General features: G+C 38.4%; 1 protein-coding gene across 1 annotated transcript in view; it reads right to left on the bottom strand.

Moving 5' to 3' along the window:
- REEP3 (receptor accessory protein 3) overlaps positions 218-12,676 on the bottom strand; it is a 38,417-nt gene continuing 25,958 nt past the window's right edge. The window contains exons 6-8 of the mRNA XM_021398326.1: positions 8,297-8,444; positions 4,807-4,952; positions 218-4,022 (exon numbers count right to left, since the gene is read on the bottom strand). Of these exons, the coding sequence (XP_021254001.1) occupies positions 3,966-4,022; positions 4,807-4,952; positions 8,297-8,444 (351 nt within the window). The 3' untranslated portion in view covers positions 218-3,965. The remainder of the gene's footprint in view (positions 4,023-4,806; positions 4,953-8,296; positions 8,445-12,676) is intronic.

The following is a 12,676-nucleotide window of genomic DNA, read 5'->3' as shown; positions in this document are numbered from 1 at the left end:
ACCTTGAGCAGGGTACATTGAATCCAAGTCTAAATCGACATCAGGCTCGTGGCAAAATCTCAAGGGCAGTTTAGTCATCAAGCAGTTTCAGAAGGCTCTTCAATGCTCAGACAGGTTGTTTCAGTACAGCAATCGTAACGATAAAACGTAATGTAACACGGATTACATGTGTCTACTTACATTACATCATAATGTAGGTAATAAAATAGCCACTGCGTCCTGCTCAAAGCAGCGTTTATTCAAAGTAGCATCAAAGTAAGTCAATGCATAATTAAACGTTCCCTACTACAAATATGTAAACAAACTGACAGCAAGTTATTATTACAATATAAAAAGTAAAGCTTACATTGCATTTTTTAAAGCTACTAACTTCAGTCTCGATGTCTGACAGTCTCTGGTCTGTAGCATTTAAAAATATGAGTTCTTGAAAAATATTGAAGTATTGCCTTTGTGCACATACATTTTTGTACAAAAATACTTTAAAATACCAACTTCCCATTAATAAAAGTAACACCAAAATGAAACACATTTTTCTTATTAACAGTGCGTTAAACGCATCTAGCATTTACTCCACCATTCTGCTTAACCAAATTACCTTGTACTCATTTTAAAATTCATTATAGTCTGCAAAAAGTATTTTGGATAACATTCAGTTACTCTGACACAGCTAAGCAATTAGCATTCATTAGCAAATATTCACAATTACCTTGTAATCAGAGTCCAGACAGTGAATTTGCAACTGAGGCCGTCACGTGAGTCCTTGCCTCAAGCTGTGTATTTGAATATGTAAAGCATGCTCTTGCTGAAAAGTGAGTCAGTTCAGATATATTCTGGAAATGCTCCAAAACTTTATATGATTTAACAGGAAATACATGTTCTGTTTTAAACTACCTTTGACCTCTACGTAACCTTTTCCTTACCTATATTAGCAGTTCTGTTGGAGCAATCAGACAATTCTCAGGAAACATTTTTGTTTAACTTTTTTCCAATAATTTTACTGTCTAGAGCTCGGCAAATGACCTCTGCAGTTACTAAGGCAAAAAAAAAAAAAAAAAAAGGTTGAAAATGCTCTGCACACAAAATTTAAGATAAAGTAATACTTCCAAACCAAACTCAACTAAATTCAACAAGAAGACAGAAATATGTATCATTTGGATGAAAGCTAATCAGGCCATTGAGCCCTGTGAAAGATCAGCTGACAACGAACAGGAAGGAAAAACAAATTTAAGATAACAGAAAGTGGCTTCAGGATGAATGCAAAGAGAAGAATCAAGCTGCTGGGGGGAGGCGGAACCCAACGCTTTACAGTAAAGTATCAGACCAAAAGAATAGCTAGGAAAACACAGGATGTTTTATCACTTAAGATGGCGTCTAAGAGAATATAAATATATTTATATAGAATCAGTAATTAATATGAATAATACTGCTGGCATTCCTAGTCCCATGCGTATTTCAAGAGAAAGGAGGGTTTGTGTAACCTGTCACTACCTAACTAGAAAGCTCTTATTTGTCAGAGGTCACAACCCTAAGTACGTAACAACGCATAAAGCAACTTATTGACCACGAGCATGCTAAGGCCTAAACTTCTACTCAAATTACCTCTATCCTTGGCACCAGGAAAGGAATATAACCCCAGAAACAGGACTACATGAAACTGTAACAGGAACTAGAATCCTGAAAGAAGGACTTGCCTAGCTCTTTCACACAGGATTCTGTGTTGTAAAACAATGGCAATTTTGTTGCCACGCTTACCAATTAGAACTGTGAGCTACTGCAAGATGTGGCAGCAAGCGCTCAACTGGAGAATAAGATTTAGACATTCTACTCAACGCCCAGGTTATTCTAATGTTCACGGAGAGGCAAGATGCAAATACAAAAGCCTCTGTTTCTCCTAACACCTTACATACCTTAACGCAGAGGCAGCCCTTCCCTTCTTAGGTGATTTGTACATTCAGGGAAGCAGATGAGAACTGCAAACACTTGTGGGGCATGAGCTATGAGCACTACCCCAGGATGTTACCTTGCTAATCACTTCTCGTTGAAACATCACTTTTGAGAATAGTGAAGAAAAAAAAAAAGCTTTGGCCTTTTGATCACATATGGAATGTTGCAGCTTCTTACTAAAGGCATTTAACTTCCTTGGAGGACACTAAAAGCACCGGGCCAACAATACCGTTACATCTGTCCAAGGCTTTGCACTTGGCTTATAAAGGACAATAATAGCAAGTGAGTAACACAATGCCAACACAGACCAGCTGCATTTTTATCCATATAACTCAAACCCTCGCCCAAAGAATTATACAGAAGTCTACACAGAAGACAAACGCCAGTCTGTATTAACAGGCTATTAAGTGTCCACCAGCAGAGAACCTGCTATGGCTGTGACAATATTAAGAAAAAAACTGCACCAGACCCTCAGAAAGGTGTTTAAAAGCATTGCAGTAAACTTGCAGGTGACTGTCATACCTGGAGGAAAGTGTAAGGATTGGAGTCCGAGCGTCAAGGACAGGAGGGATAACATGTCATTTTCCCTTAAAGAAAATTAATCCTATGTTTACCCGTGCCACATAAAAAATACTATCTACAAAAAATGATTTGTTCTCCCCAAATCCACACTAGAAAGAGTCACATAGAAAACTAAAATCAGCCTACTTCTCAGAATTACAGAAAACAGCATGGAAGGGGACATCAAGAGGTCATTTTGACAAGTATGACATTCCAAAATTAATCCCTGTGCAAATAGTTATATCGTGGACATTAGGTTATAACAAGGCTGATTCAATGAGCCACACTTTTAGAAAAAGCTATTTGTAAGTCAATGTTTTAGTAATAATTTTAGCAATAAAAAACTACATAGCCAATTCTAGAATCCACACATCATGAGAAATATACACATATACATATTCTAAATATATATATATTCCTGTAGGAATGCAGAGCAAAACCAAACCAGGGCCTGAATAATCTATCATACATGCTGCCACATCAGCATGACTTATCCTACACAGTTGATGGGCTGCTCAGATCCCTGAGGTCTGTCACCAGAATTGCTACAAGTTTTACTTACCACATTTTTAACCAAAAGCTGAGTTAAATCATGTTACATCTCTCTAGCTGAAGGGGGAAGAAAAAAACGAGCAAAACAAACAAAAAACAGATAACATCACAGCCCTGTAAGACACAGAAAGGCACCTGATAATATTAAGTGTTAGCTGTGATTATCTACAGCATCCTAAGTGTAACTAAGCAATCAAGATGAGTTATAAAAAGCCTACAATATGTCTAACCTGCCTAAGAATTACCTAAAAATTACATGTGCAGCTGTAAATCAATGTGTGCAAAACTATGTAGTTTTGCATAAAGTGCTAAACGTACCCCCATTTTGCACCTATTACTATTATACAAGTTTGTTAAGCTTGGAAATATGATGTGAGAAGATGATCTTAAGGATATACTATACCTTTACTTTTCCTTCCTCACCATCATCCACTGCTCCTTAAACTGTACATTTTTAAATTACATGAAGGCATTTTCAGGAACTGTAGTTCAGAAGAATATTTCAAGTATACCTATTTTTTTTCCATGTAAACTAGAGGACACTACAGGTTTGACTTTCACAAGCTCCAAATACTTACAGCTTCTGCTAATTTGTTTGTACTTGTAATTATTTCAGTCTGCTCAACACTTCTGGAAAAGTCAGGCTGTTTCCTGTAACTCATTTAATCCTTACTTACAAAGCAGTGAAATTTATACTATAGCTTCTCCAGATTTAAGTCTAACAATAAGCAATTACAGAAAAGCAGAGTAGTACATTACCCAATCATTCAGGCTCATAAAACCAAGTCCTACCACACCTATTCATATATATTCATTATATGAATCATATACAGATCTTTAACACTTGAAGTATTGAATTCAAGTTGTTATAATACAGCAGTTTGTCTCACAGGCATTGTGCAATAAACTTAAAAGTACACGTTGGGTCTCTTCTTTACTCTGTATTTCAGTGATCCGTATCGTATCTGAGGGGGAAAAAAAGAAAAACAGAACTTAACAGAGGTAAGATCACATCAGGCAGAAATATTTATCTCTCCACTACTCCTATTTACTAATATCTTTAAGCATCCTTTAGGCACTCCACAGATTCAGAAAGATCATCTGCCTACGACTGAATGACACAGGTCTTCAACAAAGCTGGGCAAGAAGGTTAAGCCTCGCCTGTTTTCCCAGAATTACCTAAAACATTTTATGATATTCCATAAGCATTTACTCTGAAGCATCTTTAGGTTTGTTACACTTGCAAATACAAAGTACTTTGAATCCTACACACAATTTTCTCCTCAGGGGTTACAAGTCACAGCACGCCATATGCTCATGGCAACTAAAAAAACTGAATTATCTTCAATCTATTAAACAGCAGATGCTTAAATATCCTCAGTAAAGACACTCCAATGCAGGTGACAACACCATTATTTACATCCCATCCAAGGCAAGCCATTTCTGGAATTTGGGATTGGCCAGCCTTAATATTACAAGCACAGAGTTTATTCCATCTCCTCATTCCCTTACTCACATGTAGTTAATTTCACTAATTAACATAATTTCATTAAGCATCCCCAAATACAAAACTATTGTAGCTAGATCTAGATCTGATCACTTCTTTCATTCTCCATTTAATATTCTACAACCCAGTTATTGTCGATATCCCCTCCAAAATTAAGAAAAAAAATTCAATTCCCGCATTATGAAAAATGCCAAGCTATATTGTTAAAAGTATACCCAATACTCAAGTAAAATTATCCTTGCCTCTTTACGTCCTTTAATAGTTTTCACAGACTTCATGCTCTGAGTTCTTCGAAGGCCTCTCTGAGCAAACATTTCATCCTCTGAGTATGTTCCTTCTACCTCTTCATCTGTTTTATCATCTCCGGGATTTTTTTCCAGTGGAAAACCTTTAAAAAACAGTTGTATAAAAACATTAAATAAAAAGTAGCAGTAACTTTTACATTTCTAAGAAAGCCATGAGTTTCATCTTTAACACACATCCTTTATTCATTTAAAAGACATGTCATTCTTCCATAGGTTTCAAAAACAAGACATCTAGCATTCTCCCAGGTGCCATCCTGTCATTTGTAAGTAACAAGCCATTTAATTCCATAGGTATGTAATGCAGTAGTCCGTTAATTGTCAAACCATCAGTCTGCTGCCATATTATTCTTTACAATGAACTACAAAAATTTCATTCCTCGTTCAGAAGTACTTAAGACTTTTTGCAACACTGTTGCTTGAATGCTGTTCTAGGAAAACAAACAAAGGTGCAAATAGATGAAAACCCTTCTTTGATTCCCAGTCTCTATTTTATTTCATGTACATCCTATAGTTTTCCAGAGTCACTAGTAATGTGTTGAGTAACACTATTGCCGAGACCAAGCACTGGTACAAGAACAACCACTTCACATTCTCGCAGTTTACAACAGATTATGCTGAAAGATACCCACTTCGAAAGCTACTAGATGAGGCACTTACTATCCACCATTCTTATTATAAACTATGGAATTACTGTATACTTAAGCAAAATTAAGCATCAAAAAAACAGGCAAACTTATTAAACTACTTTATATCTTTCATAATCTATACTGTATTTTACTTGGTTACTCCTTCCTTCACTGTTTGTTTTACTGCCTCACGCAAAGTACAAACCAGAAGGCTTCAAGCTGCCCAAGTTTACTTTTCTCCTCCCTTGTCATTGCCACTCCCATTAGAAGTTTTATGTCAGTTATCCATTTGCAGAAGACTCCCTGCAAATGAACAGATTTGCTGACATATCTTGGCAGAAGACATGAAATTTCACATTTCCCCAGAAGAATTTTTAGCTATTGGAATTTGGTAGTAATGCAAAAGATTCAGTTCAGGGCAAATTCACAGCAGCGATCAAAACAAGGAAATAATTCTGAGCCTCACGTTATTTCTCACTTTGGAAACATGGTGTAACTGTGCTTTTTGATTACGTTTTTAGTGACATGTCTTTGATGCCAGAAGAGACATTAAGATGAAATATAAGAAGTGGCAAGTCTAAAATGAAGAGTAAGAACGTTACGTTCTTCATTCTCAACTCTACATAAAGTTTATCAATATCAATTAATTTTGCTTCTTCCCTCAATCTTCTTGTTCCTCCTTCTTGCTCCCAAGAAACACATCCTATGCTCTTGACTCCATTTCTCCAATTTACTGCCAGAGTTCAGTTCACACTTTCTAGAACTTAGTATCTTATACTAGCTCTAGATTAGTACTTTTCTTCATACCTGCACCTATCTATGCATGTTTAATACTAAAACTCATTCCAGATGGACAAAATGTTGAAGTAGTTAGGGTTACTAAGCAGTTAGTAGTTACAAAGGGTTGTTTAAATCCTGAAAAACTACAACCAAGGTTATTACAAGCATTCTCACTAGAGGGAGCAAACTGCTTAAAAACATGTGCTGGAGCTTTTTAGACCTTGTGGTCTAAAAGCCCAGACACCTCATCACTGACATACTATAAAGTTCCCAAGCGTCATCTGGTCCCCTGGCACGCTCTCCTTATAGAAGGCCAAAAGCTTCAAGATGGAACACCTAGGGACATCTTCTAGACTCCAAACCTAGATTTATAACCAATTAAACACTACATCTTAAATTAATATTTTCTTAAGCTTAAGTAGATTATTTTCTTTCAGTCGTTTCATTTTTTCCTGAAATTAGAATTGAGCTTACCTAACCCCACAGGTAGGCAAGGCGTACTTGCCTCTTCTGCTGTAACAGAGGCAACTTGTCAATACATCCAATAGAGTTTCATACCTTCAACATGGAAAATTTGAGTCACATCTGTTACTTACTTACCAGAGATGCTTGTAGTAGCATGAATGCTTCCTTATCTCTATTTGCAACACCTCTTCTGATGCATCAAATGCCCTCTTAACAACAACTGTACTGGCAGCTCAGTTATCCTATAGTCAGGGCCCTTCCTACATCTGGGTCTTTCCAATTGGTTTGTACAGGAGTTCCCAGTGCAAATCACAAAAAAAGCCCACAACATTCTGCTACATTGCATTTTTCTTTGTTTGCATAAATCCCCAATGCTGAAAAAGCTTCAAAGGAAACTGGAAAGGTGCACACTATATTTGGGCCCAGGAGTAGAAACAGTTAAACTAGCTCTAAGAAAACATTTTCACATGTGATATTGAATCTCACAATCTGATTATTTACACAGTGAAACCGGTGGGTAAAATTGAATTTTCACCATTTTCAAGCTGCTTCGGGGAAATAACTAATGGTCTGTTCGCGAGGAACAGCCCCTGCACAACAGCTGCAGTGACATCATCCCTAACATAACTCCTGATGAATTCATGGGCTTTTTCCCCGGCCGGTACTTTACACTGACGATCACAGGATACCTTCTGGGCTCAATTAGCAATTCAGCCTAGGGCCATTCACTCCTCAGAAATGCTGCGAGCTACCATGTGATTCCTGGAATGCTTTGCAGTCCACAACCACCACCTCCTCAGAATGGTGAGGTGAAAAGACAGACTTAAGGGAAAAGACCAAAAAAAAAAAAAAAAAAAATAGACCAGAGCTGTTTCTTTTGTGAGAAATGTCAAGCATTTCCCATTCTAGCCTCTCCGGTTAAAGAATATAGTGGACAGTCTCTAGGAGGTCTTTCATCAAGCAGCACACACTCAAGAATACACTGCATTAACAATAAAAGATCTCTGCAAAAACATCTCAGTCACTGCATGCCATCTTCTGAATGCTGATGTGCATCACTACATAATGACTATTTAAAGCCTTCGTAATTCCTATCACCACATAATTTTACATTTTGACCAGAACTATCATTACAGTCCTACTGAATTCATTCCGATTTATTTTCTCTATTTATTGAGCTTCCATAAATTTTCACATTTAACTTTTTGCACATTGTCACAGAAACACTACTTAACCACATTTAAAAAAAAAAAAACCTTCCAATTAAGATCTGGCATATAATTATTGTTGCTAACTAAGAGAGAGAGAGGAGAAATCAGTATGGTGTGACTATACTGTTAGCAGCTGTGAGAAAATAATCTCTGCTGGGGGGCACCATTTGTTAATGTTGCAATAGATCTTGTTCATACCACTTCTGTTCTAATGTTTAGGAATTCCTTGTGATTCTTTCAGTTTCTGAATAGGGTAAATATACAGCTGTTCTTTCCGATTTTTGTCTGCCGTGTATTGCTTTTTACTTATAAAATAAAATCCCTTTATTTCAGATAGATACTTACCTGTAGATTCATTTGCAGAGGCTCTGGTTTTCTTTTTTGTTTCTGGTAATGTCTGATAGGTTCTCTGTCCTACTGGTTCATCTCCTTGTATAGTAGTCAAATCATGCATACTGAAACTTCTCAGTTTCTCAGTTATTGCACCCTGACTCTGAAATGCAACAACAGAATATTTGAAAACAAAGCAGAGGTTTTAGTTTTGCTGTTAAAGCTGGCTTAAGATGGTTAAGCCCATGCTTCCTTGCATCACAAAATTCACCAAACATAAGCATGCAACAGATCTACATTTGCTTTAAGTATTGCTTTTTCCCTGTTTAACTGTATGTTAATCTTAAAGGAAAAAGTTGCCGATAAGCTACTGTCTTCATTACAAGTGTTTCATTTTACTCTCTTAATTTTAGGGAATTAAGGCTTCTTGAGCGAGGGCAAGTATCTGAAAGAACAAAATCTATCAGAAATGCTCAATTCACTTCAAATGTGACATTTCTCTAGCAGAGTTAGGTAGCACAACAGTGGATTTAACACTTCTGTTTTTAGAAGTATGATTGAAGATAAAGACTTCTGCTATTTCATATTTTATTCTCACAAGTTTTAATATACAAAAGAAAGTGGAAAGAAAAGTGTTAAAAATACATTTTGAAGTATTAACTTAAGCGACTGAGAAGCTGGCAGAAGCTGTAGGTGACAGAAATGTGAGACCACGAACCAAAGAAGTTGTGCCTGGCTGTGCAGGCTAACAGGTTCTCTTACTGATTTATCTTTACTGACGTAACACCAACCCTAAGCATAATGCTACGTTTGAGGGTAGTTTACCACATCTGAGTATTATTATTTCTTCTCTAATTGCTTTTGTCTATGGGAGATACAGAAAGATCCCCTCTGGAAAGAAAGGTTATCAAGCAGCTCTTTTATCTTATGTCAAATGATCCCATAGCATCGAAGATTAATTTCTCATATAAGCAGCTAAAAGGACAAGCACAATACTTGACCGTGTTAAAATAACATTTAATTCTCAGGCGTACAAGGCAAAGAAAAACAAGTCACACAGTTTCAGAGGACGGTTGACCAGCCTACACAAGTCCCATCCTGAGCAAGAGTTTAAGATTGTTTTGTCCTGCAAATCAAGCTGTTAAATTGAAATATTCAGCTGAGCAGTACCAAATATCTGGGTACAATTTCGCACAACTTTCTCAGCAGCAGAATAAAGCAAAAGCAGTTTTTGCACCAATAGCCCCAGCTGTTTGTTCCCACTCTCATGCCAACAACTGTTTGTAGGACAGCACACTAGATTGTTTCATGTTAAAAATAACCACTTAAAGCGAAGAGACAGAGGAGTGATACTCCTTAAGCTGGCACTGCCTCCAAAGCAAGGGAGAGCATGCAGCTGAAACCTAATATTCATTTTGTAACAACTTGTCACCAGTGCAAAGTACAAAACTAAGTGACCTAGGCAAGAATAACCTAATCCTTTCGACACCATTCATACACCACAGCTGAGCAATAAAAAGGTCTTTCGTGAGGGAAGTAGAACCTTTGCTTTTCTAGCTCTTCCTACTGACAGTTCTCAAGAAGAACAAGTACAGCTTGCATTTAATTTAAAACTCACTACTGATGCTGTAGAGTCCGTGAACAAACGATGTTACACATTCTGAAGTTATTCGCATTTCCTGAAATAGCAGGTCTGTCACTTCAACAGGAATCCTGCCTTTCTACTACTCTGGTTCTTTCACCACTCTTGGCATTTGCACGGTAAACAGGATCACAAACCTGCTATGCATGAGAACTGCCGGGCAGCTGCAAGGACACGAGAGCAATGAAGAGAAACAGAGAGACAGGACTGCTGCTTTTGACAGCAACAACAGCTTACAGAATCTGCTGCAACACACACAGCAGCTGATCAGTGCATCCACTGCCCAAACAGCATGTCCAGCCTCAGTAACTGGACACGAAATGGACCAAGAGTTCTCATCAGAACCTGTATTAAGTTCAGCACAACTCATTTGAAATCTGGACAGAATCTACTGTGACAGTGACAAAATCTTGATTTGGCCCTAAGCAAAAATATAGGAAGAGGTGCACTTGCTTAAAAGTTGCAAAGCGAGCTCACTCATCATGTGATGTACTACAAGACAATAACCATTTGGAAATTATATAGGATTATGCAATTAAGATTACAGTAATTAACATCCTAAGAAGAATTCAAATTACAAGCCCTTATTTCTTATTCCTCATGGGAGATGGACAGTACTAGATCCCAGCCAAGAAAATCCAACCTTATTTTCCAGTGCAAATTTGGACACAAGTGTTCTGATTTTTAAAGGGGAAAAAAAGTCAAACAACATCCCCTAAAATAAAGCTGTGCCCTAAACCAAACAGCATACTTGATGAGTCTGGAGCACATGTGGAACATGGCCTCACTGAACGAGAATGCAATGGATTCATACATTAGATCCTTCATTGCAACAGCACTTATCAAAATGTAAAATTTCACTCCAACGATACACAGCAAATATTAAGAACTGGGGAAAGACAAGTCGGAGACATAGCATGTGTGCTTGAGTCACAGTAGGAATGGGGCCACTGCTGTGCTGCACAGTCATAGTCACACACCAAATGATCCTGTTGTTCCTACTGTCCCACCAGTCTCCTGCTGCCTGGAAACAATCTCCATCCCACCCTAGATGATACAGTTCAGCCAAATGAAGATCAGTGTTCACTTCATATCACCACAGAGAACAAAGAGGGTGTGTGCATTGTTGTTCTGTGACTGTGTTTTTGTTTTATGAGGGGGATTGTGGGTTTGTTTTGGTTTGGGGGTGGTTTAGTCTTTTTTTTTTTTTTGTGCTTTTGTATTGTGTTATTTATTAAAGTGCTCATAGGGCACTTGAGTTTCAGGAAGATTCTTCCACCATCCATACTCAAAAGAAATAGATAATTGCTTTTTGCAGAAAGTAGGTGGTTAAAGAGGATCTGTATTATTTATAAGGAACAATATGTTCCTGAAAAATCTTAAATACCTTTTACTACAAGAAATGTGAGAGCAACGTTGACATTTGAATTTTCAACACATTAGGAGATTTGATATCTTGTTTAGAAAGCTCAGAGAACTACTGGCCACAACTTGAAAGCAAGGCCTTTGTTCACAGAACAGAAGGCAGGGCAGCCCAGCTGCAGGCAGGGCCAGAGGGGGATCTCCTGCAGGCACACTCACAGCACAGGCGGCAGCAGCAAGCACTTCTGCCCAGCCATGCCCCCAGCACTGCTGCTCCCAGGGAGATGGGAGAGGAGCTGCCACCTCTGCCAGGCTTAGGCCCGGGCTCCACGTCAGTGCTACCATCCTATTATTTCAAGGGTTCCTACTGGAAAGGATGAAACACAGTGAGCTGCATCCAGCCCAGAAGTTGCCAACTAGACCATACCACAATGGGAGACTGACACACACGCAACAGAGGCAGAAGCGCACAGAAAACCTACAATTTTCATGCAAGTGAATGTTAAATAGAGATGAACTGCAAAGTTTGTGTAGTCTTAAAAAGCAGGTCTTAGAGAATGTATCTCCTTATTTATTCAACAATATTTCCTGGAACACATAAAACCTTTTTCAGAGGCTACATTCATTACCAGGAACAAATCTGAAGCATTAACTTCTAAAAGGTTTCTAAATCCAGCTTTCGTTAAAGATAACCTACTTCAGGGACTGCTTTTTGGGACTATTCAGACTCCAGCAAGCTATTAATGCACAGTCTCATCAGCTGACCCTCATATATGAAATTCCTTTCTTAATTTTGCCACTGAGCATGTATTTTTGTAGTTTATATACTTAACCCAGAAAAGCTCCTGTAAACAGACACCATACAGTACTATCTGCCTCAGGACTTTTGCTGTTGTTTAAACTGCACTTGCGCTCCATCAGTGGTAACCATCTCTGAACAAAGCTGCTTGGCTTCACTGGACAAGTTCTCAATAGACTGTGCGTCCAGATTGCTGCTTGGAGCCTCGTGACTGCAAAGCCGTGGTGTGCAGCACCCACATTCCCAGCTGTCCTCTCCCTGATCTGATCCAGGCTGATGGAGAATGACTTCTGTTCCCTCTCAACCTGCAGAGGGACTGCTGTCCTGTAGATGACCTCTGCATTGTGCCAGGGAGTCACAGCAGGGAGGAGGGATGAAAGCAGTAAGGCTGCTGAGCTGAGTTGCTAATAGTGATACTGGCTGAGCACCACAGCTGACTGCAGGATGCCTTCCTGTGTCATGCACTAGGCAGGAAGAAGAGGAAGCATGAGTGAGGCCAAGAGAACAACATTTAAACAGAAAAGAGGTAGCAGATTCAAGATGACAAGACACGCTGAAATATAGCCCTCAAAATAAAAGTTATCACTTTTTT

The sequence above is a fragment of the Numida meleagris genome, chromosome 5 (genome assembly GCF_002078875.1).
Source record: "Numida meleagris isolate 19003 breed g44 Domestic line chromosome 5, NumMel1.0, whole genome shotgun sequence".
In the NCBI taxonomy this organism is placed as follows: Eukaryota; Metazoa; Chordata; class Aves; order Galliformes; family Numididae; genus Numida; species Numida meleagris.
Note: the sequence above shows the minus strand (reverse complement) of the source record. Positions and strands in the feature narration are given on the sequence as shown.